The 24020-nt window shown below is 33.6% G+C and overlaps 2 protein-coding genes across 3 annotated transcripts; both read right to left on the reverse strand.

Annotated features, from left to right (window-relative positions):
• Window positions 1-6756: 6756 nt before the first annotated feature.
• On the reverse strand, window positions 6757-13961 carry LOC129886244 (tryptophan synthase alpha chain). 2 transcript variants are annotated; one of them, XM_055960840.1, is made up of 9 exons: window positions 13627-13961; window positions 12979-13125; window positions 12824-12889; window positions 12502-12610; window positions 10280-10356; window positions 9526-9603; window positions 8804-8881; window positions 7177-7236; window positions 6757-7077 (listed from the first exon to the last, which is right to left on the reverse strand). In XM_055960840.1, the coding sequence occupies exons 1-9, from the start codon at window positions 13813-13815 to the stop codon at window positions 6943-6945; spliced, it is 939 nt and encodes a 312-aa protein (XP_055816815.1). In that variant the 5' UTR covers window positions 13816-13961; the 3' UTR covers window positions 6757-6942. The 2 variants fall into 2 exon arrangements, with proteins under 2 accessions (XP_055816815.1, XP_055816814.1); XM_055960839.1 differs by having other exon boundaries at window positions 6988-7077; window positions 7140-7236; window positions 13627-13937.
• Window positions 13962-14982: 1021 nt separating this feature from the next.
• LOC129886245 (uncharacterized) lies at window positions 14983-20559 on the reverse strand. Its single transcript, XM_055960841.1, has 7 exons — window positions 20281-20559; window positions 19628-19749; window positions 19169-19307; window positions 18987-19087; window positions 18710-18902; window positions 15604-15717; window positions 14983-15395 (listed from the first exon to the last, which is right to left on the reverse strand). Exons 1-6 carry the CDS (start codon window positions 20339-20341, stop codon window positions 15608-15610), a joined length of 726 nt encoding a protein of 241 aa, XP_055816816.1. The 5' UTR covers window positions 20342-20559; the 3' UTR covers window positions 14983-15395; window positions 15604-15607.
• Between the last annotated feature and the right edge of the window lie 3461 nt (window positions 20560-24020).

Below are 24020 nucleotides of genomic sequence, written 5' to 3' on the forward strand. Positions count from 1 at the left end.
ACTGCAGAGAGGATAATTTTAAAAAAAGAAAATATATTAAACAAAAAAATATCAACGTCATTTATTGTCCAAGATTTGCGTAGTCAGCAATAGGCTGCGATACTCTTTTCTTATTTCTTATTGTATTTGACTTGATTCGAAATTTTACACATTTAGAAATTTTATTTAAAAAATAATATAAATTATAGTAATTAATAATTTAAAAATTAAAGTTATGATCAATGAAATTATTCTTTAATTGTCTAATACTAGTATTTAAGACAAATAAGTTAAAATGAAGAAAGTATTACTACTATTTATTTGATTCATATATATGATACATTTTTTATTTTAATTCATTTGAAAATGAACATAATTTTCTTACTATCCTATAATTTATTTAATTTTAATGTTATTCTTATTATGTTAATGCCATAATTTGTAGCCATCCACACAATATAATAGTTTATTCTTTTTATTAGGAGAGAAAAAATACGTGTGTAACCACCACTATCACCATTCGTTTCAAAAATGAATTTCGATGTTTTGTATATACTAGATTAATACGTCAAAGTCTTCTCATTTTATCAAATTTGGTAACCAATCAAAATCAAATGCTTCGGTAAAACGAGACACAGAAATCATAAGATCTCAGATTTAAATTTTAGTATAGATAAAAATATTAGGTGATTTTTTTCTCTATATCCCTGCCTTGGTAAATCGAAATTACCTATTATTTTCTTTTTGGAACCACAAACCTCTGCCACCTTATTTTGTGAGCACTCTATGATAACCTGTTCACAATGCAATAACTTGTAAATCACGCAAAGATGTAAATCGCATTAAGCAAATTCCATGAAACGAAATCATGGCTAAGTAGCAGGCGGAAGCTAGACTTGATCTCAGGTCTCCCACATAGGAGATCCACCTCCCAATCACTCAACCATGCCCTAGGGGCCTGATACCTATTGTTAGTTATGATAAATATCTTATAAAGTTTTCGACACGAGCTAAATCGAACATTACAATCACTAAAAAATGAAGAAAAAAAAAGAGGAGACAGAGAGAAGCTGGTACACTGTATTTGAAAAGAAAACTATATATAATGTCACTTGCTTTTGGATGGTTTACCATGTTTTATGCTTTCAGAACTAGATAGGACAAACAAGTATTCTCTCCATAAAAAATTAACGTTTTTTTATAATTTATTGAGCGTCTTTATTTTATATTTTTTCTTCTGTGTTTTCATTTTTTTTGCTTCGATGAGCAAGTGTCTTAATAGGTAGGGTCTAATTGCAAAGGAGCATAGATACATTGATATGGAGTAAAAATGATAAAAGGTAAACCATGCTAATTTCTTGATATTTTAATTTTTTTTAGTAAAACTTTTAATTTCGCTACTATGTTAAAATATACATATTTTAAATTTTCTTAGTAAAAATCCTAACTCCATTACTATGTTAAAATATACATATAGTATCATATAAGTAATGCAAAGTACTAATTTTATAGATTTCTAATAAAATGAATCAAATGTTGTATTAGTAATTAGTGCTAGGTTTTATAACAGAAAGCAAATGTCATATAGTAGTGGAGCTTTTTGCTAGATGTTTTTTCTTATACAACAAAGCAATCACCATGAAATTTTTTAAGATGGGCTTCTATAAACAGGTGAATAGTGAAGTAAAATTTTGTAATAATTCATTGTTTTAACTACCTCCACCCTCCAATATATTGTGGCATACTAACAAATTACATATAAATGTCGAATATATTGGTCAACTTTTAAAAAAAAATCAGTCAAACATCATATATAGATATCAAAATTCTCTAATCCATTAATTAAGTTTTGTCTTGATGTAACATGTTCACAGCACAATGTCATAACTGGTAAGAACATAAATTAATTTATCATATCTATCATAATTCATACATGCCTTTTAGTGTGTTCAAATTTATATTTAGATGAAATCTTCTTATATTTTCAATTTAAGACATTTATTAATGACTATGCCTTTTATTGTATTTCACTAGTAATAATCAAAATTATAAATAAATTTAATTAAAATCTTTATAATCTTAACTAAATACATAGTGTTCACTATAAAACTTGTGAAGGTGTAACTCATTTCACTTTTCTTTCATTCAATAAACTTTGTGAAAGGTATGCAACAATTTCATTTACATTTCCTCCTCCTCTCTCTCTCTCTCTCTCTTTATGAACTTTAACATGAAATTAATTAAATATATGTGTATTCATACTGTTATTTTTTCTCAATATCAAGTTTAATTAAGTCTTTGCGATTATTTTACCAGGCCAAAAAATTCATTTGAAAATGAATTTATCTTGGAGTTTGTTTCAGGTAATTTATCAACCTTAATCTTTAAAACAATGTTGGATTCATTTTCTATATATAATTTTTTGATGAGTTGTAGAATTAATATTGTGATTTCATTCTATTCTTTGTATTCACATATATTTATTTTAATCTTGCAAATTAGTTAGGTTTTTTTATTATATATATAAATAATATATATATATATATATATATATATATAATTAAATGTCTAATAAATTTTGGTTAACTATATATGTGAGTGAGACCGTGATTCTAAGAATTTACACTTTATTGATGAAACGATTTGTTGTTTGGTGGTTGCGAGGAGAAATAAAATAATTTAAAAAGTAAATTTTACATAACCCTTTAACCCGACCTTTAGATCCGGGAAATAATCCTCTTTTTACATTTGAATTTGAATGGATCGATCCTTGGATCTAAAATTGTCAATAAAAGAATATTGTATTGAAAGGGATAAATATATTCCTCAATTTTGTGTTTTAAAACAAATATATCCAGCATTAAAAAAAAAAATGTGCAGGCATTTCCCTCTCGTTCTTACAAATCTAAACCTTCGTAGAAAAACAAACAAACACAAGAAAGAGGACCTATAGAGGTTAAAGGCTCCCCTCCTTGTGTCCAAACTTAGATCTAAGCTTTTGTAAATCTCAAATAATCGCAAACAAGATGAGAATAGTTCATAGGAATATATTCAAAAGAGATAAGAGTTGACATTTAGAATTTACTTATATTAAATTAAATTCACATGATTTTTTTGCCTCAATGCAGACAATTTTAACTTGTTCATCCTGTGGATTGGTCATATCGCTGTCCATGACCAAGGAAAATCCCGAGCTTGACCAGGAAATAACAAGCCATTCAATTGAAGATTCGCAATCTGTATTGGCTCGCTTTTGGGAGGTAGACTTGGGCAGCAAGCTATTTGTTGTCCTGACCCGAAAAGCCACCAAAGTAATTGCATCTTATATTTTTATAAATAATTTGTCTTAATTAATTATCACATTTTGAATTTGATTTTTTGTGTGTGTGTTATTGTTAATTATTTTAGTACTTTAATTTATTATAGAACAATTGAAGTAAAAAGAGTTGAGGATGGTAACGAAGGATCGAAGAAAAAGAGGAAGAGATCATCAAAAACGGCCTGTATCGCCCAAAAGGAAGAAAGCTAATCCATGAATTCCTAAATTAATTCCCTGGATAGATGAGCTATAGTTTTGTTACAGACTCTTAATGAATTTTTGAAGAAATTGTTACTTGTTTTGGCAAAGGGTTATTGTTGTTTTTCAGTTTTATATCTTTTATGGGATTTTAAAAATCTCGTTGGATTTAAGAATTTAATATTTATGAATTGTTTTATTTTTTTTGGATTATTTTGAACTAATTATTTATATATATATATTAAGTGAATTTTTCAATACAAATATAAAAGTTGAATTAAAACTAATTGTTTGGGTATGATAAACTCATGACTTCAAGTGCAGATCCACTTTTGTATGAAATCTATCATATTGTTGTTACTATATGCCTCTCTCATATAAACTTTTATCTCTATCATCAAATTGATTTTTAGAAAAAATATTTTCACTTATCACTTATATATGTAGCATTTTGTGTTTAACTTATGTTAAATGTTTGTTTTTTTCATTTTGCCCTAAAATATTAGAATATTAAAGTTGATCGATCTTTAATCAGAAAATATTTATTGTAGCCAGGGGCGTATCATGATATTAGTATAATAATGTGTATGTATCTGTGCGCATGCAAGCTCAATGTATTGTCATGTTTCAGCCTAATCCATTGCTTCAGGGAATCAAATCAAGTAGCTGATCATAACCCGCCGCATTATCACGCCATATAAGCGTCACGTAAGTGCCACATGTCACAAAGTTGACCATGTGAAAGCCTTACATAGGAAAAATACTAGTCCATAGTGGAAGGTTCTAGAGACATGTGGAGAATTTCCTTGGAAGACTTTAGAATTCTATGGATTTGCATGGAAAGTCCTTAGAATTTTCTAGTTGTGTAGAGAAATCTAGAAAAGGAATTAGTTTGTAAATATGAAAGGACTTGTGTAATAATTTTTATTTATACTTAAGCCCCTAACGAGTAGTATAAATAGATGGGCATTCATTTGTAGCAAATCATCAAGCAATCAACTATTCTTCCAAAAGCAATACAAAAGCCTTCTTCATAAAAACTCTCTTGTCTTTCTTACAATCTAGTGTTCCCTTAGCGACCTAGTCTTAAAGGCTTACTTGAGCTTACAAGATCGTGAAAGATTCGTGAGTAAGTTGTCAAGTGCCGCACGAAAGTCTTAGTGTGAAGTCCTAATCCGTGACAATAGGCTTGTAAATCAAAGCCACAATATTTACTCGGAATGCTTGTAGATGTTAGCAGTTTCCCTTCGTACGCGGTTTTGTTGTGGAAAATGCTCAACATTTTAAATATATCTTTTTAAAAACAATTATTACGTACTTTTTCTTTCTTTTGAAATTCTCAAGTTTGAAAATTTTGTTATAACAAAAATATATGTTACTGCTTTAGAAACGGTAAGGCTGCGTACAATAGACCCTTGTGGTCGAGGTCCTTCTTCGAATCCTGTGCATAGCGGGAGTTTTAGTGCACGGTCTGCCCTTTATATGTTACTGCTTTTTTTACGAAAAAGTTTATTGAATGAATGAATTAACATGATATTCAAAAAATACTTGTTACTACCAGGTTGTCTGGATGTGTTAACATGCAAATCATATTTGCCCTAAACTGTAAAGAGAGAATGCCTTTTATGAAACTATTATTATGTCAGGTTTGTGATATCTCTTTTTGAGGTAGATAATAATTTCGATCACGTTGGAAAAAGAATTGTACTTTTTAGAGAAAGAAGATTGTGGATGAAATGCGCTGTTCGAAAAAGTCAACAAAGCTTGTTATTTGAAAATATGATTTTTTTTCGTGGTCTAATCATGCACAGATTATAATACAAACATTGTTATGCAGTGAAAAATATATAAAAATTGTTACGAAGAGATTACTTTACAATATAAAAATCCCTCTCTTCATTCTCTTTTGTGCATGGACTAATCATCCATTCATACTCTTCATTAATGTTCTTTTTAAGTTCTAAAGGTTATTATTGCATTTGTTCAAATCCGGTAACAAAATGAGTTCCAATTTAAGTGCAGTTGTGTCTGTCTACTAATAGAAGAAACGGATGTTTTTTTTTCGGTTAAATTTTGGTAAGAAACGGATGCTATTAATTGTCTTATGAACATATTAAAGTTATAATTGAATTTTTAAGGTGAGAATAGTATAGAAATCGTACTATATATGGTCCATCATGCTTTATTAAACTGTCTAGTTGTTTACTAATCAACTAATTAGTCCCATTAATCTTTGGTCATGAAATGGAGCTTTCCTCTGAGGTGCTCAAATTCTATACTTTTCATTGGAAGGAGAGAAGCTTTGCATCTTCATCCATGAAGTATGAAACTCAACCTAATAAAGAATGATGATTCAAAACTAAACAGATTTCTTTATTCACATTTAAATCTGATTAAATTCAAATTAGCGTATTGTAGAGCCTATTTTCAGAGGGGGCGTTTTCAACAACAAAAAGAAAAAATTATTTTTAGAAGTTCAATATCGAAATCGTTGATAAAAGGAGAAAAAATTGCATCCTTCCCACCACACACTACAACATATTGTATTTATAGCTATAAAATCTAAGCTATGAATGTGAAAATCGTAGCAGTTACCACTATTAAAAAAATAGGGAAAACTAACCTCAAAATACCGACTTTCAGATGGCGATATTCCCTGAAATACTAACCCAATACCAACTTCCAAGCTTAGGTCGGAATAAGCTTGATCGCTTTTCAATATCGACTTCCAGAGATCGATATTTACCAACTCAAGGGAGTTCAGTTCCCCGAGGATGAACAAGGTCAATTTTAATTTTAAGTTGAAAAATTATGAATTTGAATTTTTATTTTATTTTTTAAGATTCCAACTTCCATAAGTCAATATATTTTTATTTTGTTCTTTTTTATTTCTCGAGACTCCGACTTCCGGAGGTCAAAATTATTAGATGACTTCCAAGCATGTTCTTAATCAATGAAATGACACCATGTGAATCTGAAATTTATTTTTCTAGTCTCTGTCTAGTTTATTTAGAAAGAAGCTGGCATTCCCAAAACAACAATCATATTTCAAACAAACCTGTTCATGCGCACAGTTTTGTTTCAATTTTAGGGTATTATATCAATTTCTTCATATTGCACGAACTTGATATCCTATAAGAACTTTAAGATGCTCAAGAAGGGGAGTGTGACATATGAATTGCCAAAAGTAGTTGGTATTCACTCCTTTGAGCTGTCAAGTTTTCCTTTGTTGGGGGGGGGGAAGGGGGAATATGCCTTTGCTCAATAAGGTGTGAATTACCATAGAAAACAATTTTGCATCTAATACAAGCTAGAGTATGAATTTCAAAACTCTTTAAGCTTAAATCAGACAATCTCTTTCAAGATCCACTTGTTTCTAAGAGCTGAGGTTTAAAAATTGAGGTTGCCCAAGCTTGAGAAAACAAAATCATCAATTCTACCACTGATCAAGAGAGTGCAGACTTTAAAGATGTGGTGAAGACCTCTAATTCCTTCAAGCCTTCTTCGGGCGATTTTGCTTCACCTAATATTCTTACCATTGCACTGCCAACAATGACACCATCAGCTCCCCATTCTGCCACCTGCAATACAAGTTTAATGCAAATCAGTTAACTGTAAAAAAAAAAAAAAAAACATTTCTCACCTCTCTGCCGCCTCGCTCAAGGCATTGAGAAACTGACCTGCTTAACATGTTCCGGTTTTGAAATCCCAAATCCGACTGCCACTGGTTTAGGTGTTGCCTGTTAAAAATTGGTTTAGCATAGGAGAAATTTCCCACAGGTTTAATAATTTAGTACTTGAAAATTGGGAGTACAAATAAGAGCAAGATATTCATACGAGATCAAAGCACCATTTTACAATTACACGCGTGCAAGTCCATCAAGGTGTAACCCGTGTAAATGATAATCAAAGCAACTATAGCTGATCAATTTACTTACCAAGTGGCCTGACCCAAATTATGGAATCCCGTGATCGTGAATATGCCACTGAGCGAAACAGCAGACAAAAACATGTGTTGTTCTTCTATAAATCCACTTAGCCTTGAGAACTTAAATTTGTTTTCTCATATGTTGCCAACATAAGATGGTATGAAGTCGTGTAATTAAGTAAAAGGATAATTTTAGAGACCTCCCCCTAGGTTACGTTTCGTAACACTAACCTCCCTTGTGGTTTAGGCATATTACACCTACCTTCCTTATTTTGATTTCTTTGTAACAATTTACTTTTTAACTATTTAGTACTAATATAAAAAAAATGACAATTTTACCCTTAATATTAAACCTTTTTTTTGACAATTCTTTTTTAATATTCATACGGTTAGTAAATTAATTGACGGAGAGGGGATTCGTATGGTGCAGTAAGTCGAGGCATGATGGAGCGGATTAGATGAAAATGAGATCATGGGTTATGAGGAAGAGGCAATGGAGAACTCCTTTAATACTTTGTCCTTTGTCAATCAAAAAGGTGGAAGATAAACAAGCAAATCAAAGAAGTAATGATTTATCCTTCTCTCTTTCGTTCTTTCTTTGTGTAATCGTTTGTTTGGGTACAAATAGTTAAATAACAAAGAAGGTGTTGGTTTCAGAAAACAGAGTTGGTGTGAGCGTATGAAGTATGTGTGCTTTTGTTTGTGAAAATGAGTGAAAATTGGGAGGGGCTATTTGAGGTGATAAAAGTGGCATAAAATATCAAGATGGAAGGTGTTATGGTATTTGCAGGCAGTTTGGTAGAAGGTGACCATGTGTCCAATTTTAATTTATTGACCTATGAAATATTATTTATTTTATCAAATAAAAGAGATTAATATTAGTAAGGTTAACTTTTCCATAATGTAACTTTTTATGTTAGTAATAATGGATATCAATAATAATTACAAAAAAAGGGAGGCACACATAATATCCCAAACCACGAGGGAGTTAGTGTAGCAAAGTGAAACCTGACGGGAGGTTCTATGTAGCGCTTCAACTGACACTTCAAAAGTCCAAGGATTTTTGAATTCTAATTGAATATAAGCTAATCCTGATCATTTGGATGGAAAAACGGAACAAAGAAAAGAGAGGCAAGTATCTGAAGTTCAGAAAAACTAGTGAAGCTCAATGGACGGGACAATTAAGAGTTTGAATTTTCATCATTGTTCTTGGCATAATTTGAGGAAAAGTCTAGCATGCTGAGAGTTGTATCTTTGCACAAAATATCACACCAACTTTGAAGGCCATCACAGAGTACATTAGAGTTTAAGATATATCAGCTTAGGCATTAAAGGATATGAAGGATCAATGAGGGAAATATAAGAAGCTTAAAGCACACCTCTTTAATGTCTTTCAGGAGAGCCTGAACCTTAGAACTCACAGATGCACGAGCTCCAGTAACTCCGACTGCGCTTACCTGCAAGTTAAAGACTAAATAATAAACTTTTACTTGTAAGAAATGAAATTAAGAAATTAGCATCTACACCAGTGTATCACAATTCACAAGTGAACAAGGAAAAAGATTCATTTAAAAGATCCATAAGCAGAAGTTTAATCCTTCACGTTCTCATATGTACATGTGGATCTTAGCTCCCTGGTAAATTTTTGAAGCTGGAACTATAAAGATCAAGAAAATTGATCTAAAGCTCTGCTGACCAATCATTCTCCTGCTAAAAGTACATATATCATGCTATTCAATCTGCTGTTTGTAATTGACTAGCTAAATTCATATGTACCTTATGTTCTCTTACTACAGATTATTTTTACTAACACTGGAGCAAAAAATCATAATAATAGTAACACATGGTATAGGGATACAAATCGAGGAGGTTTGCTATGCAAAGAGAAGTTCAGAAAGCATTCACCAGCTAAGGAGAATCTGGACTATTACTACCACATGTGTATAAATGTAAGTGAAATAAATTACACTTGAAACCCAGGAAACAAAAAGGAAGGATAGGGTATATAACAAAATCTCAAAATGTTGCAACTCCTTTCCATAAGCAAAAGTAGTAATGGTCAAAAGATGCTTTCATTTTAAAAAGAAGGAGAATATCTTACAAGATACACGAATCCTTCTGAAGCTTCAGTAATGGCTTTCATGCGAGTTTTTGGAGTTGTTGGTGTTGTAAGCAATACCTAAACCAGAAGGCAAATTAAGCAAGTGAATGATCTTATTATACGGTCAAGCCAAACAAGAAATAAGTCCAGAAATATCACCAAGCATTCACATAGAGGTCACTATACATAAGCACACAAAAAGACATGATGATAAAAACAAGAGGAGCAATCAGTGAAACAAAGTTGAAATTTCTTGCAAGTTTGGATGGACCCGTAGAAATGTGGATCATTCCTTTTTATATATCATCAATATAGATATAAAAGTCCACTCTCTATGGCAAAGAAATTACAAGTCCATAATCCCATGCACTACAAGAATCATGCAACATTAAACATAGAAGAGTCCCATAATTTGATTGAAAATGCCAATGCTTCTAAATTCCAAAGACACATGATACATTGACTCGGGTTGTGAATGTTCCTTTCAAGTAAATCATTGCATGCTGTTGTCCTAACACATGTAAGGATGTGCATAAGCAGATCGCAGACAAGCACTTACTCGTGTCTCGGAGTGGATTACAGAGTACGCAAATTGCTACCTTATCATGAAGGAGATATAGCAGGATGAAACTAACTGCATATCTGAGGTAAATGATTTGCTTCTTTAAACAGATTAATGAAGAAAACGATGAGTAAAAACCTTGGGCCATATCAGGTGAGTTGAAAATTAAAATATTTTCGCACAAAAACTAACCAATTCAATATTATGCCTAGCAGCTTCCTTTCTCAACATTTCAGTTTCCTCTAGAGGAACATCTGGAACAACAAGTCCTGAAAAAAACACAGAATTATCCTCTACCATGAGACATGACAACTCAGAATGATGTACAAATTAGGGTAGGTCAATGGTATGAAAGAAGACTGCAATATCAGCACCATATTGGAAATGCAACTACAAATATAAGGAAAACTCAATCATCACTGATCTGCAATTGTTTCCAGGTAAAATTAATATACATTGATACACACCAGTGTTATCAAAAGCGCGTTTAAGCCATGATGCATCTTTACCGCAGTAAGACAGGAGCACCACCAGATTGTTATCAGATCTACTAAGTTGGATGAAGAAAATCCTTTTTCTCTTAGGATCTTGAAAGAAGATTTTCAAATAGTAAAATCATATAGTGCATATATCTTTTAGATAAAATAGTTCTTTTTTATTTGTGAGGAAACTAGTAGTATATCAAAAGTAGAAAATCTGCACAAAAATATGCTTCTCTGCCAATCTCACCCAATCACTATGCTAATTGGGACCTCATGGTTGCAACAAAAATTCAGTCATTTAGTAGAGATATATAACAAAGAACAAAAAAAAAAGAAGAACAAAGCCTGGGATAAGACATGCATCCAAATGTTATAAAACCAGCCACTCCCTGGTAAGAATGAAACTCAAAAGTTCAAAGATCCTTTGGTTTGCTGGCGGAATCAGAAAGTTAAGAATCTAGAAGACTATACCTCTTTGCATTTATTTGGACCATTTGATAGGAAAGAAATCAGAGATGTTTTGAGAATCAATAAAGTCATTTAGCTATTGGTTAAACTAGTTGTCTTCAAAAAATTTATTTCTGGTGTAGGGTAATATGATAGAGAATTTGGGACAGTTTATCGATATTATACAAGTTTTGAGATTGTAATTAAAACAGATATGCCATAGGTTGTATGCTTTCAGTACCTTCTTGGTACTTATTTAATGAAATTTATCTTACCATATCAACAATAAAAATAGAAGAATAGCCTTAAATTGCAAATATATACTTCCTTTGTCCCAGTTCGTGTGACATTCTTTCCTTTTTAGTCAATCCAAAAAGAATGTCATCTTTCAAATTTTACTAACAATTTAATTTAACTTTTCATTTTACACTTAATGAGATGATATATAGCCACAGGAATTTCTACGACTTAGTTTATACTACAAATTTCAAAAGTCTTTCTTTTTCTCTTAAACTTTGCACTCAATCAAACAAATTCCCATAAATTTGGGATGGACGGAGTTAGTGTTAACCTAGTATAAGGTGCTAAATGGTTTAGTCAACAGTGCATCCAAATGATCTCTTTTTTCGAACAACTATCAGAATTTAACGAGTGCTCTCCTATTCCGGCTTCCCCAGAGCTTCCGGTAGCACAGCCGAGACAGGAAAACTAAGTCAGAAGCAGTATTATCAAAGGCAAAAAGAGCAAAAATGCTCTAAGGTTTGTTGGGAATTTAAGCGCAAAGTGCAAATAAAGCGTGAGCTTTTTAAAGAAGAAAGACACAAGCAGAGAAAAACCACAAATATGTATGTGTAGCTCAAGACTAATAATTTTAACCGTGAATAACAAATACACAGACAAAGAAATTGAAAAAAAAAATTGTTTATAAAGTGAAATATCAATTGTTTAGAGCTGCCTCACTAGGAATACACTCATTGGCAAGGAAATGTAGCCTCAGATCCTTTATGATGACACTGAAGCACCCATTAAGCGATGTGGAACACTCAACATATTTTGCGCCTCGCTTCAGCACTTAAGTGCACCTTTGACAACACTGGTCAAAAGCACAAAAAAACTACTCCACTGCAGAAGAGAATTATAAAGTAATGGTCAGTCGTTCGCAGCTCCTTCATATGCTAGAAAATCTAGTACCATCCATCTCCGTTTATGTTGAGTATTCCCCTGAAACTAATGCGGGTTATGCTTCTTTGTGACAGAAGATTAATACGGCCTTCATGCACTAAGTTGAAATATTAAATGGTAAAGAGCCAACATAACACTATATTATCCCAAGGGCAACTCCATACCAGTAGAAGTTTAAATTCACAATGGAAAAAAAAGGTATACATGAAGAGTCATTAAATGTTTCATGTTATTTGGGCAATGGATATCTTCTAGTAAGAAACATTGTAGCACTAATAATTTAACATTGAACTAAAAATTTACCGTGTACACCAGTATCTCTTACAGTAGCCATGAACTTTTCAATACCGCGCTTAAGTATTGGATTATAATATGTGAAGAGGGCAACAGGGCAGGACAACTGAGGAACAACCTGTCAAATGTTGCGAAAAAAAGGTTAAAATTTCATATAGGACATTTGACAACATAGGCCAAAATAAACAAAGAAACTGGAGCAAAAACAGATGTCACGCAAATCAAAAGCTTCATAATAGTTGGTCATATGGGCTCATTAATAAAGTGAGTTCAATACAGCATTTTAGACCCTACAACTGCACTAGAAAGTTAACAGGGGATATGGATTTACATCTTCTAACATTGATATAACCTTGGCGAAGTTGGTTCCTTTACTCAGTGATCGTGAAGCAGCAGCCTGAGAAGACAGTTTAAGTAAAGAAGAATGAGAATACAAGAACTAAAGGACAAAATTTAGGACTAATCCAGTAATTCCTTTATCAAAACCTGGATTACTGGCCCATCAGCCAAAGGATCAGAGTAAGGTACTCCTAATTCTATGATATCTGAACCACATCTATCCAGCACTTTCAGTGCTTCTGCAGTTGTTGCCAGGTCAGGATCCCCAGCAGTGATGTATGGTATAAATGCCACCTTTGCAACAAAAATGTGAGTTACAATTCAAAATCAGAGATAATACAGCTCGATGCCAAAGTTTAAACAAACCATTTTGACTATCTAGCACAAGATCATTGTGGAAAAAACATGAAAATTTTCCACGTGATTGTTTCCTTTCCATTAAATCAATGTTCAAAATAGAAATTCAACTAAAGCAGGTGAAAATTCTCCAAAAAAACAAGTGTCAGATTTTTGGGGGGATAAGCTGCCCTAATCACTATATTTCATAGTTGCATAGGAGCTACAGATAAAATCTTTCCCAAAGTAAACTACATCACACACAACAAGAAGAAGATTCTGCATGACTATACACTTGTTCCATCATTATCCAATCATTTTACTAAATTCTGACCAATACCGACACTAATTAATCATTGAGAACTAAATCGGCTAAAGTTATACAAAAATAAAGAAAAAAAACTTTTTTTTTTGGGGGGGGGGGGGGAGAGAAGAAGAATGAGGAGTGGAATGTGATACCTTGCCTTGTTCCTTCAATCGAGTGAAAGTCTGAGAAAGTCCAACTGTTGCTGTGGTGCTGAGGGCAGCCATTAGAGGTTTACGGGAAGTTGAAATCTTGAGTGTTTGGGTATAGGACGGAGAAAACGGATGATTTTGAAGCTTGTTATTGGAGTGAATTAAGTGGGTTGCTTTCAGAAAAGATGCCATACCATCACCGCACCTTCCCTTCTTTCTTTCGACTTGAAAATGGAGAAAAAGCGGCGACGCACTGGGACTGAGTGTAAGATAATGGAGGCCCAACTGTAAGAATGACAAGGCTAGATTTAGGAAAAGACACAGATAGGCAAAGGCAAAATTGAGTATTCATTTTCAGTGTAATTGCATTGGGGTTGGTCAAAAAAAAATTAAAAGGATTTTTTTTTAGAAAAAAAAATTAAAAGGATTTTTTTTTAGAAAAAAAAAAATTTCTCACAAATGAGTTAAATAACTTTTCTATTTAAAGTAGGAAACAACCTTTATAAATAATATTCCACATTTATTTTGTCTTCTCCACTTTCAAACACATTATATCTTCACCCCTATATTGTATTTATTTATATACCGAAACAACAAAATAAATAAAAAAGCTCACATGTTTTTGTGAGAAATATTGTCTTTCATATTGAGAAAATTGTGTAGAGTAAATTTATCATGGTCATTGGAAAGTGAAAATGTAGTGACTTCGCATGTACCTGTCTCTTTATGATCATTTTGACCCATCTTTGAAAGTCAGTACAGTGACTGTTTAGTGCATAGTCTTGTGTCCATTTGATTTGACGGAGATGTTGAACAATCAATTGATTGATTAAAAATTTTGTATAATCGATGAAAAATTATATTATTTATATATAATTAAAATTATATATATATTATAGCTGAAAATTATGTTCTGCCATGGTTTGGTTGTAAAGTGATAAATAAGTGAACATGAAATAAAAGCAACTCTATAAACACTTCAATCATAGGTCCCATTGAACACTCCCCACTTTGAAACGGAACTTCCCCATTAACTAACAAAGGGCAGCCCGGTGCACTAAAGCTCCCGCTATGCGCGGGATCCAGGGAAGGGCCTGACCACAAGGGTATATTGTACGCAGTCTTGCCTTGCATTTCTGCCAGAGGCTGTTTCCAAGGCTTGAACCCGTGAACTCCTGATCATATGGCAGCAACTTTACCAGTTACTCCAAGGCTCCCCTTCCTTCCCCATTAACTAACAAACATCTTTATTTTTCCAAACAGTACTTTTAGCCATTTTTTTTCAGTTTTGGTCCTTTGATTATTACACCACCAAATCGTGATACCTGATTCTAGCATTAAGGGATGACACTTCTATACTAGTTCAACAGTTTTATGCCAATTCTACTGCAAAGAAGTTCATCTGCAACTATACATATATGGCTTTGCCGGATAAGAAGTAAAATTAAGAAACTATTGCAAACATGCAGAACTCCAAAATCCAAGCATCTGTCAACATGGATCGATTAGAAGGTTAATAAATAGGTAAAACTGGTTGCAGAAAACCATCTGTCAAACAATATGACTAGTTTCCCTTGTTGCAACACGGGTCTTATGTTCTTTAGAATTTAGATGCCCATGATATCTGACCAACCGAGGTATCATGGCTCAAAAGCCACAACAAGAGACTCGAACTGGGCTATAATCATTCAGTCTTTAGCAATCTTTCATCAGGCCCCTTGGCTTGAAGTTGATCTCTGCCCTCTAATGACACAAATCTTCTTTAAATGTACCTGGAATAAGAGCATATACATATCATAAAATCATAGCTTTAAGTTTTATTTTCACATAACTGCAAAGACATAATGCACCTACAATTAGGTTAGTTATTAGACAATGGCGGCTGCCATGTTTAGCCGAACAAATAAACTGACCTATATGTGTGTACTCATGAATAAAAAGCAATCAATAATTATGCAGAGGAAAGGGAATACATGTTACCTCTTCATTCACTTTTTAATTGGTTTGGTGGCTGCGAGAAGAACTCTTTGGCATTATTTGCCACTTCTGCCTCCAGTATTGCTTCTAACACAATGTCAGACCCCTTTGCTTCATCTAGAAGAAAAAAACTATTAACCCAACAAAGGAAGAAAAATCTCAACAAACTATTAAACGAACTGTTGTATACGCACAGGGCGTGGGTGGGAGATTGGAGTTGATTCTCAAGAAAATTTCACTCTTCATTTTGCAGCTACAACGCATGTAAATATTTTTAATGCCATCTGGATCGATGGGCTTCTTGCTATAGTGAGTCTTAGGTGGGAAATTGCAAGCCTGATTCTTTTTCTTTCTAGGAAAGTCAATATCTAGTTTTGCAAGATAAGATTGCCATAACCAGCATAGGAAAAAAATACTAGGTGATTTCTTTCCATCTGTCTCTGTCTAATCCTTGGTAGGTAGAGTTACCTAGTGTATCTATGCTGTTGGAAGATAGTAGGTACCCAGTGGAATACTCAGGGTGCTCGCAAGCTTGTATTTACACCACCATTATTCAAACAATAAGGGATCAGATTGGCATACAAATGACAGATGCCACCCTATCACCCATCACATATAAGATAACATGATTCTTGATGCAGAAATGGCCACTAAAAAAGAATTATATGTACTTCCTGCTAATTCTAATTCTAATCACAATAACTTGAACTTTTTGGAAGTGACTTAATCTTCTAGCTTGAACCACACCTAATCTCCTTCTTCTAAGACATCCTCACTTCAGCAACATCAAGTTCTATCCTACCCTTTGTAGGCTGAACAGTTCAAAGTAAGCTTACAAGACTTGACAAAGGATTTGTCGGAAAAGTAGAGAACGGAGGTTCAATGAAAGCAAAGACCGCAATACTGATCTCATTCAATTTCACCTGAACCTTTGGAAGGACTAAGTTCAATTATTTCAAACAACTACTGGGAAAGATAAGATTAGAAATGAAGATATTTGAGACAAGGTAGGAGTGGCCTCGATGGAGGACAAGATGCGGAAAGCGAGACTGAGATGGTTTGAACATGTGAAGAGGAGATGCACTGATGCCCCAATGTGGAGGTGTGAGAGGTTGACTATGGATGGTTTCAAGAGAGGTAGAGATAGGCCGAAGAAAAATTGGGGAGGTGATTAGACAAGACATGATGCAAATTCAACTTACTAAGGACATGACTTAGATAAGAGGTTATGGAAGACACAGATTAGGGTAGAGGGTTAGTTAGATAGTTTAGTGTTATCTCTCATATCCTTCCATACTAGTAGTTTTAGTATTACTCTTGTAATTTCTTGTTATTCCATTTCTGTTACTATTTAATGTTTCTTGTACTTCAATTATCGTATTATTTTGTGTAGTTATTGTTCCTTTTTAGTATTTGCTATCATGTTTTCTTTAGTATTTTATCTTGGCTTCTTCACTCCCGTTGTTTCCTTTTATCGAGCTGCTTTGTAATGCTTTTACTTCAGCGAGGGTCTATGGAAACAACCTCTCCACCTCTTAAGGTAGGAGTAAGGTCTGGTACACACTATCCTCTCCATACTCGACTTATGCCGATGGGATTACACTGGGTATGCTGCTGCTGTTGTAGAACCACAAAAACTATCGTTTGCAGCTGTCATCCCCCTTTCCAATTTTTTCTTTTCTAGAACTTCAGAAACTATTCATTGCAAGTGTCTCACTGATTTAAAAGAAGAAAACCATCCTTGACAAGTGTCTCCCCCTCACCCTTGCATCTTTTCCCTTAGGTTTACCAACCAACCTTTCATTGGATTGAACTATATTTAGGTCAATCTCAAACTAGACACATGAAAAAAGAATGGATCTGATGTGATCCCTGATCCTAAAGTTCCAAATCTGAACCTTAGCTTCTGCAAGGAGGAGGCAGCTCCTTGTCACTATCTCCATGTCTAGCAAAATTAGCAGCAAGTTCCACTAGAATCAGATGATATTGAAATGGATATTGTAAATTTGTCAATTTGGGCTGTGATTTTGCGGGTACAAGACCAAATATCAGAGTTTGGGGCATTACCATCATTATACACCAGACTTCATTTCTTAGAGAATGTTTAATTTTACAGCATCTTTAAACCTATCTAATCAGTTGACAACAAATGGCAACAGTAGACAAAACCAGCAATGGGAAGATAACTCACAAAAGTAGAATTTCTGCAAAGATCCTGCCCAGAACCTTTACAAATGCACAGAATTTTGCAAGTCGAATGGTAAGTAGTAAGTACATACAACAACAGCCCAGTGAAATCCCATAACGTGGGGTCTGGGGAGGGTAGAGTGTACGCAGACCTTACTCCTACCAAGGTAGGACGGCTGTTTCCGAGAGACCCTCGGCTCAAAAAAGACATAAAAAGGGGGTCAGATAAGGTTAAGAAACTCAAAACGCTATAGGAAAATAAATAACGAAGGCATCACAGATAAAATAGAGTAATCACAAGTACTGAAAGTAATAAATAGTAACAGAAATAGCAGAAATGAGAGCACAAGGAATTGTAATGTGCTAATGCGCCTATGAATAGGGAAGAATAACGAGACTATGTACTAGTCTTCTACCCTAATGTGGGTCCTCCACACCCTCCTATCTAAGGTCATGTCCTCGGTAAGCTGTAACTGAGTCATGTCCTGTCTAATCACCTCTCCCCAATACTTCTTCGGCCTACCCCTACCTCTTCTGTAACCATCCATGGCCAACCTCTCACACCTCCTCACTGGGTCATCTGTGTCTCTCCTCTTCACATGCCCAAACCATCTCAGTCGCATTTCCCGCATCTTGTCTTCCACCGAGGTCACTCCTACCTTGTCCCGAATAGCCTCATTTCTAATCCTGTCGCTCCTGGTGTGACCACACATCCATCTCAACATTCTCATCTCGGCAACTTTCATCTTTTGAATGTGAGAGATCTTAACTGGCCAACACTCTGCCCCATACAACATAGCCGGTCTAAGTAAGTACATAACTACCAATAAGCAGAAAACTATTCTGTATGCAGGAAAATAGGACCAACTGGCCATACTAAAATGAAGCATTAGGCAATCAGAATCTCGAAATGGTTCCTTACCTTTACATTTTGGCAACAACCCTGCACTCTCGGCTGAGACAGGGAGCACAATAATACTGCCAGATTCATCAGTCAGCTCGCTCAGACCTTCATTATCTATAGAAATGGATTTCAAAGGTGTCGTTTCAGCCAATCTAGCATAAGCAGCGGCTTGGCTGTGCATGTCGGTCAAAGCTTTCCTTGAACTAAAATCCTGATAATTATTAATCATATAACTATTTTCATTTGAAAAGAAAGGAAAAGAAATTGAAAATAATAGTCAGAGAAACTACAAAACCTCAGGTGTGACAGTTGCTACTGTACTCTCCTTCGCCGATATTTGAGGTCCCCTTTCAACAATGATACTCTCTTTATCAGATTTTTGAGGTTCATTTCCAACTGTCACACAGAAGAACACATGGGAGACTAATAAAAAAAAGGCTTAAAGTCAACCATGTAAGTAAAAAAACAAAGAAATACCAGCACTATTTGCAGATGTTGTGCTGATGTTGTCTACAAGCCTCGATGTCAATGGACCAGGATTCATAAAAGAGATTGTCCGAATTTCATGACGTATGGCTTCCAGTTGAGCCATGGTATCTTGCAGTTCCTTATGAACCTGATAAACAACTTGAGATGAAGGACAAAATAATAAGTGGTAACATTTCTTTTCAAGTTATTATGATACAAAGCATAATTTAGCCAATAAGCTTAAGAGCAACAACAAAGTCTGTCTCGGTCCTAGTCATGATTCAAAAGCTCATCTTTAAAAGAGAAAGGGAAAACTTCTACATAGACACAAAACAACTTTCATTATTGCAAATTGTAATTTATAAAGCAGCATAGAAGTTTGATCTAGTCATACCAATGCATTATAAGAATGGGAAAGCTTAAAAACAAAAAAGAAAGTTGGGCAGATTTATGCAGTAAGAAAGAAACCTGACGAGCTTGCGACTGCTGCATGACACTTTCAAACTGACCACGGGCTAATTGAACATAACCAATTGCGCGCCCAGCAAATCTGCCTGCTGTTCTTGCTATGATTGGCAAATCTTTAGGTCCTAAAAGCACAATGTATTTTTTTAAGAAAAGGTCAACCCATAACAAACAAGATACTTCCCAATAACATTTGCAGAAATCAACAATCCCCGGTAGCAATTGCAATGAACAAAGTGATTGATTCCATAATACAGCAATAACCACCAGTAACTTCTAAAATTGACAATTCTAAGGCCAAAATTATGAGACTCTACCATCAAATTATTCATAGTGCACATCAAATGAAACGGGTCTGAATAAAGTAAACTGATACAGGACACTTATATAGCGGAGCACAACTAGTTTGAAATTGAAGCATATTGATAGTCTGCATACTCTAGCAATCAAAACTTAACCTATTTTAATCATCACCTACCATTGTTTTAAAAAAATTTAAAGAAATTACGTGAAACATCACCCTAATATAGTCAAATTGACGTCTAAATTATATTTTGGATACCTAAATTGCAAATTGGGAAGAAGAGAGTAAGTCGCAGAATAATATTCTGGAATCACGTATTGTACCCAAATGGGAAAAAACACGGAAAAAGTACCAATAAGAGCAGCAGTAGCGCCAAGCAAGAGAAAAAGTTCTCCATATGAAATTCCTAGCATCTCTTCTTTCTTTACTTTTTCACTTTGTTTCTGTCATATGTTTGAAGAGCACCGGAGATAAAAGATTGCAAATCAATGACCCTTGTCGGAAATTTGATCGGAGAAGTAGTCTGATATGGGATTTCGATGCGTATCTGGGAAGAAGAAGGAAATTGAAAGGGATCAACTTTCCAGAATTTTAAAGATTTTGTAGTGACATTTCATTAATTTACATTGTACTCATACAAAGAGCCATATATATTTGTAATAGGCAAGTGTAACACTAATCATAATTATTCCAACCGTTCACTTTTACATGTTTGTTGAATATTTTTTTCATTTTTACTTGTTATTTACATGTTCCTTATGTTGATATTTTTTTTAATTGTTATTTTTAGCACATAAAAAGAGATATGTTTTTTTATATATTTTATCTTTAATATTCTTTTTTGGTGTAAAATTTGATGCAGTGGGTTGAAGTTGATTTACACTAAAATAGCGTTGACATCAAATTTGGTGTAAAATTTAGTGTTTGGGTTGGAGATGCCTTAAAAAGCGGAATATAAGCCTCGTGGAGAAGGATGTACGGTGTTCACCCAAATTCCTTCGGCAAAAATTTACACAGTATATATAGGATAATTTTTTTATTTTTATGCATGTATATAGATTTTGAATCACTTGAACACAAAATTAGGAAATTGACTTAGGGTCTGTTTGAAAAGTCATCTGGTAATTGGAATTGGTGTAATTACTAGGGTAGCAATTTCTAGCCTAGTAATTACAAAATCTAGTAATTATGATGACTTGTTTGTTTTCCACAGTGTAATTTCAGTGTAATTATAATTGTTCTGTTTGGTTGCACAAGTGTAATTACAAGGTTATATTAAATTTAAAAAATAAAAGTTAGTTTTCTAAATTTAAAATCTATATTAAACAAATAAGGATCTTTATAAATGATATTTAATTAAATATTAATGAGTAAACATATGTTCTTAACAAATATTATAAAAAATAATTTATTTATATTTTTAAATTAGTATATTTTAAATAATTTAATCAAATAAACTAAAAGTATAAGATTTTTATGAACATCATGAAATTTATGTTTGAAAAAAATGTTAATATTATAAATATAATGCCATAAAATTATTAAAACATTTGACAAAAAAATAATCTATCGAGTTTAACTAAAAAATAAATATTTTGCAATGTGAAATATCAAGTCGATAGTACTAAAACAAATGAAATTGAAAATATGAAATAAATCCTAAATTCTAAACAAAATTTAACATAATGCTCTTATATCAAATTTTAATACAGCGTACATAAATATGATTTTAAATAAATAATATAAAAAATTGCATGGAATGAAAAAGTAAAGGTTGAGAATGAGAATGAAATGAAATATAAATAAAACATAAAAAAATATATATTTAGAAAATATTCTAATAATAAAAAAATAGTAGAAATAAAAAATAAATTAAAATGAAAAAATATAAATATAAATAAAAGAAGAATTTTGAAAAGCTTCATATAATTACATGATGTAATTACACAATTCCTTATCCTTTTTTGGGAATTGAAGAGTGTAATTACTCTCCTTCAATTACATTAATTCCTTTCTTACTAAGTAATTACTTGATTTACCAAACATATCAAAGAGTGTAATTACACTCAATTACACCAAATCTCAATTACATTGTGGTTTTCCAAACATGTTCTTAGTGATTTAGGAATTCAAAATTCACTTATGCAAGGTAAGGCTGCGTACAATAGACCCTTGTGATCAAGCCCTTTCCCGGACCCCGCGCATAGCGGGAGCTTTAGTGCACCGGACTGCCTTTTTATTTATTTATTTATGCTATGACGTCAAAGAAAACGAGAAATTCTAACTTGGGGAGTATAAACATAGGGAAATTTGCTCTCTGAAACTTCAATTCTAGGTCAATTTAAATTTAAAATAATTTTTTGGATACAAAATATAATAATAACCTTTGAATGTGGAATTGTTATGATAATTGAAAATTGCAATAGTTTTCAGGTAACTGTAATATTCTTTCCTACGTGACTATCTATTTCTAGTCACCTTGACAAGAGAAATGATTATTGAGATCCTTAATGTTCTGAAAAGAAAAATACGCCATGATTTAAGAATCATAATTCATAACTTAAATGGGACAGAACTTTAAGAATTGTTAACAAGTTATGAAACAAAAGTAAACTGAGGATGATTAAAAAAAAAGTGAAAAGGAAACAACTTATTAAGTAGTGTAATCTGTAACTTCCAAAAGTGTTGCTATAAAAATTGGATCTAAGAATAAAAAATTATTCATTTTGTTTAGACTTTAAGAAAAGCCTCAAACAAATTTTCAACTGAGGTGAAAAATAATGAAGGAAAACAGAGAATTGAGCATATTCAACAACTTCATATGTGATTGCACAACTTTCTCTTTCAAATACAAATGACAAGAAAGAGATTCCTCGAATAAGTGGAAAAATGTGTTATTTATAGATTGATTAAGTGCCTGTTTAGATAAGCTTATAAAAGTAACTTATAAGTAAAAGCTAAAAGCCATAAATAGGAATACGTATAGTCACGATCCGAGTCCGGGTGAGATGACCCTTATTCTTTCCCACTGGACAAGTAAGCCTAAATCCAAACAAATGCGAAAAATAATGCGGATGCAGTTTAAATAGATAGATAAGTATATAAAAGCGGAAGTCTTAGTCAACTTGTAATGACCTCCAACGTCATTTTCGCGCTTTTGCATATTTTTACCATTTTACCCCTTCCCCTAGCTTCTTTATAGTTCTTATGTGATGTTGGGATGGGTGGCACACTTTTCAAAGTGCTCGATTGAGTTTTGAGGTGATTTGGCCATTTTTGAGGCTTAAGGTTTGAAAAAGTTGACTTTAGTCAACATCCGAAGATTCGGGCGTTGTATGAGAATTCTGACGGTTCCATCAGCTTTGGAAGGTCCATTTTGGTCTAGGAGAAATGTTGGTTTGAGTTTTGGAGTCTTCGTTTTGAGTTTGTGCGATTTGTCGTTTTAGCTTTAAAGTGTTGGCCAAATTTGACTTCGGTCAACATTTCAAGCAAACGAGCTTGGATAAAAATTCCGTCAGCACGTTTAGCTCTGGAATGCCGAGTTTGGCCTAGAACAACCTTTGGTTCAATTCCCAAGGTCCTCAGAATGAGTTTTAAGTTGTTTGTGTGTTTTGAATGCTTTCTTTGGAAAGTGTTGACTTTGGTCAACATTTCAATGAAATGACCTCCGTTGAAAAATTTATCGATTCCATTGAGTCTGAAATGTCGTTTCTGGTTGGTTAGCATAGTCCTTTTGCGTTTATGGGGTTCCAAATGAATACCGGACCCCCATCGGAGGGAAACACAATTCTCCAAAGTTCAGCACAAGTTGAACTGCCGGTGCAGGAGCTTTTGATCTTCGCATTCGCGACCCAAGGGTTTGCGATTGCGAAAGCCTAGGACCCTGGACATCATGATCGCGTAATTGACCATCGCAATCGTGATGGGTTAGCTGAGTCGGACCTCGTTATCGCGAAGGATAATTTCACTGACTTCAGTGAAATTAAATGCCCGTTTCCACCAGCTAAGTCCCATTTCGGGACTTAGTAATTTTTGGATTTTGAGAGCTCCTCTTCGCCATTTTCGATCATCCTTGCTCCGGTGCGTTGGATA

This window comes from Solanum dulcamara, chromosome 4 (genome assembly GCF_947179165.1).
Source record: "Solanum dulcamara chromosome 4, daSolDulc1.2, whole genome shotgun sequence".
NCBI classification, from domain to species: Eukaryota; Viridiplantae; Streptophyta; class Magnoliopsida; order Solanales; family Solanaceae; genus Solanum; species Solanum dulcamara.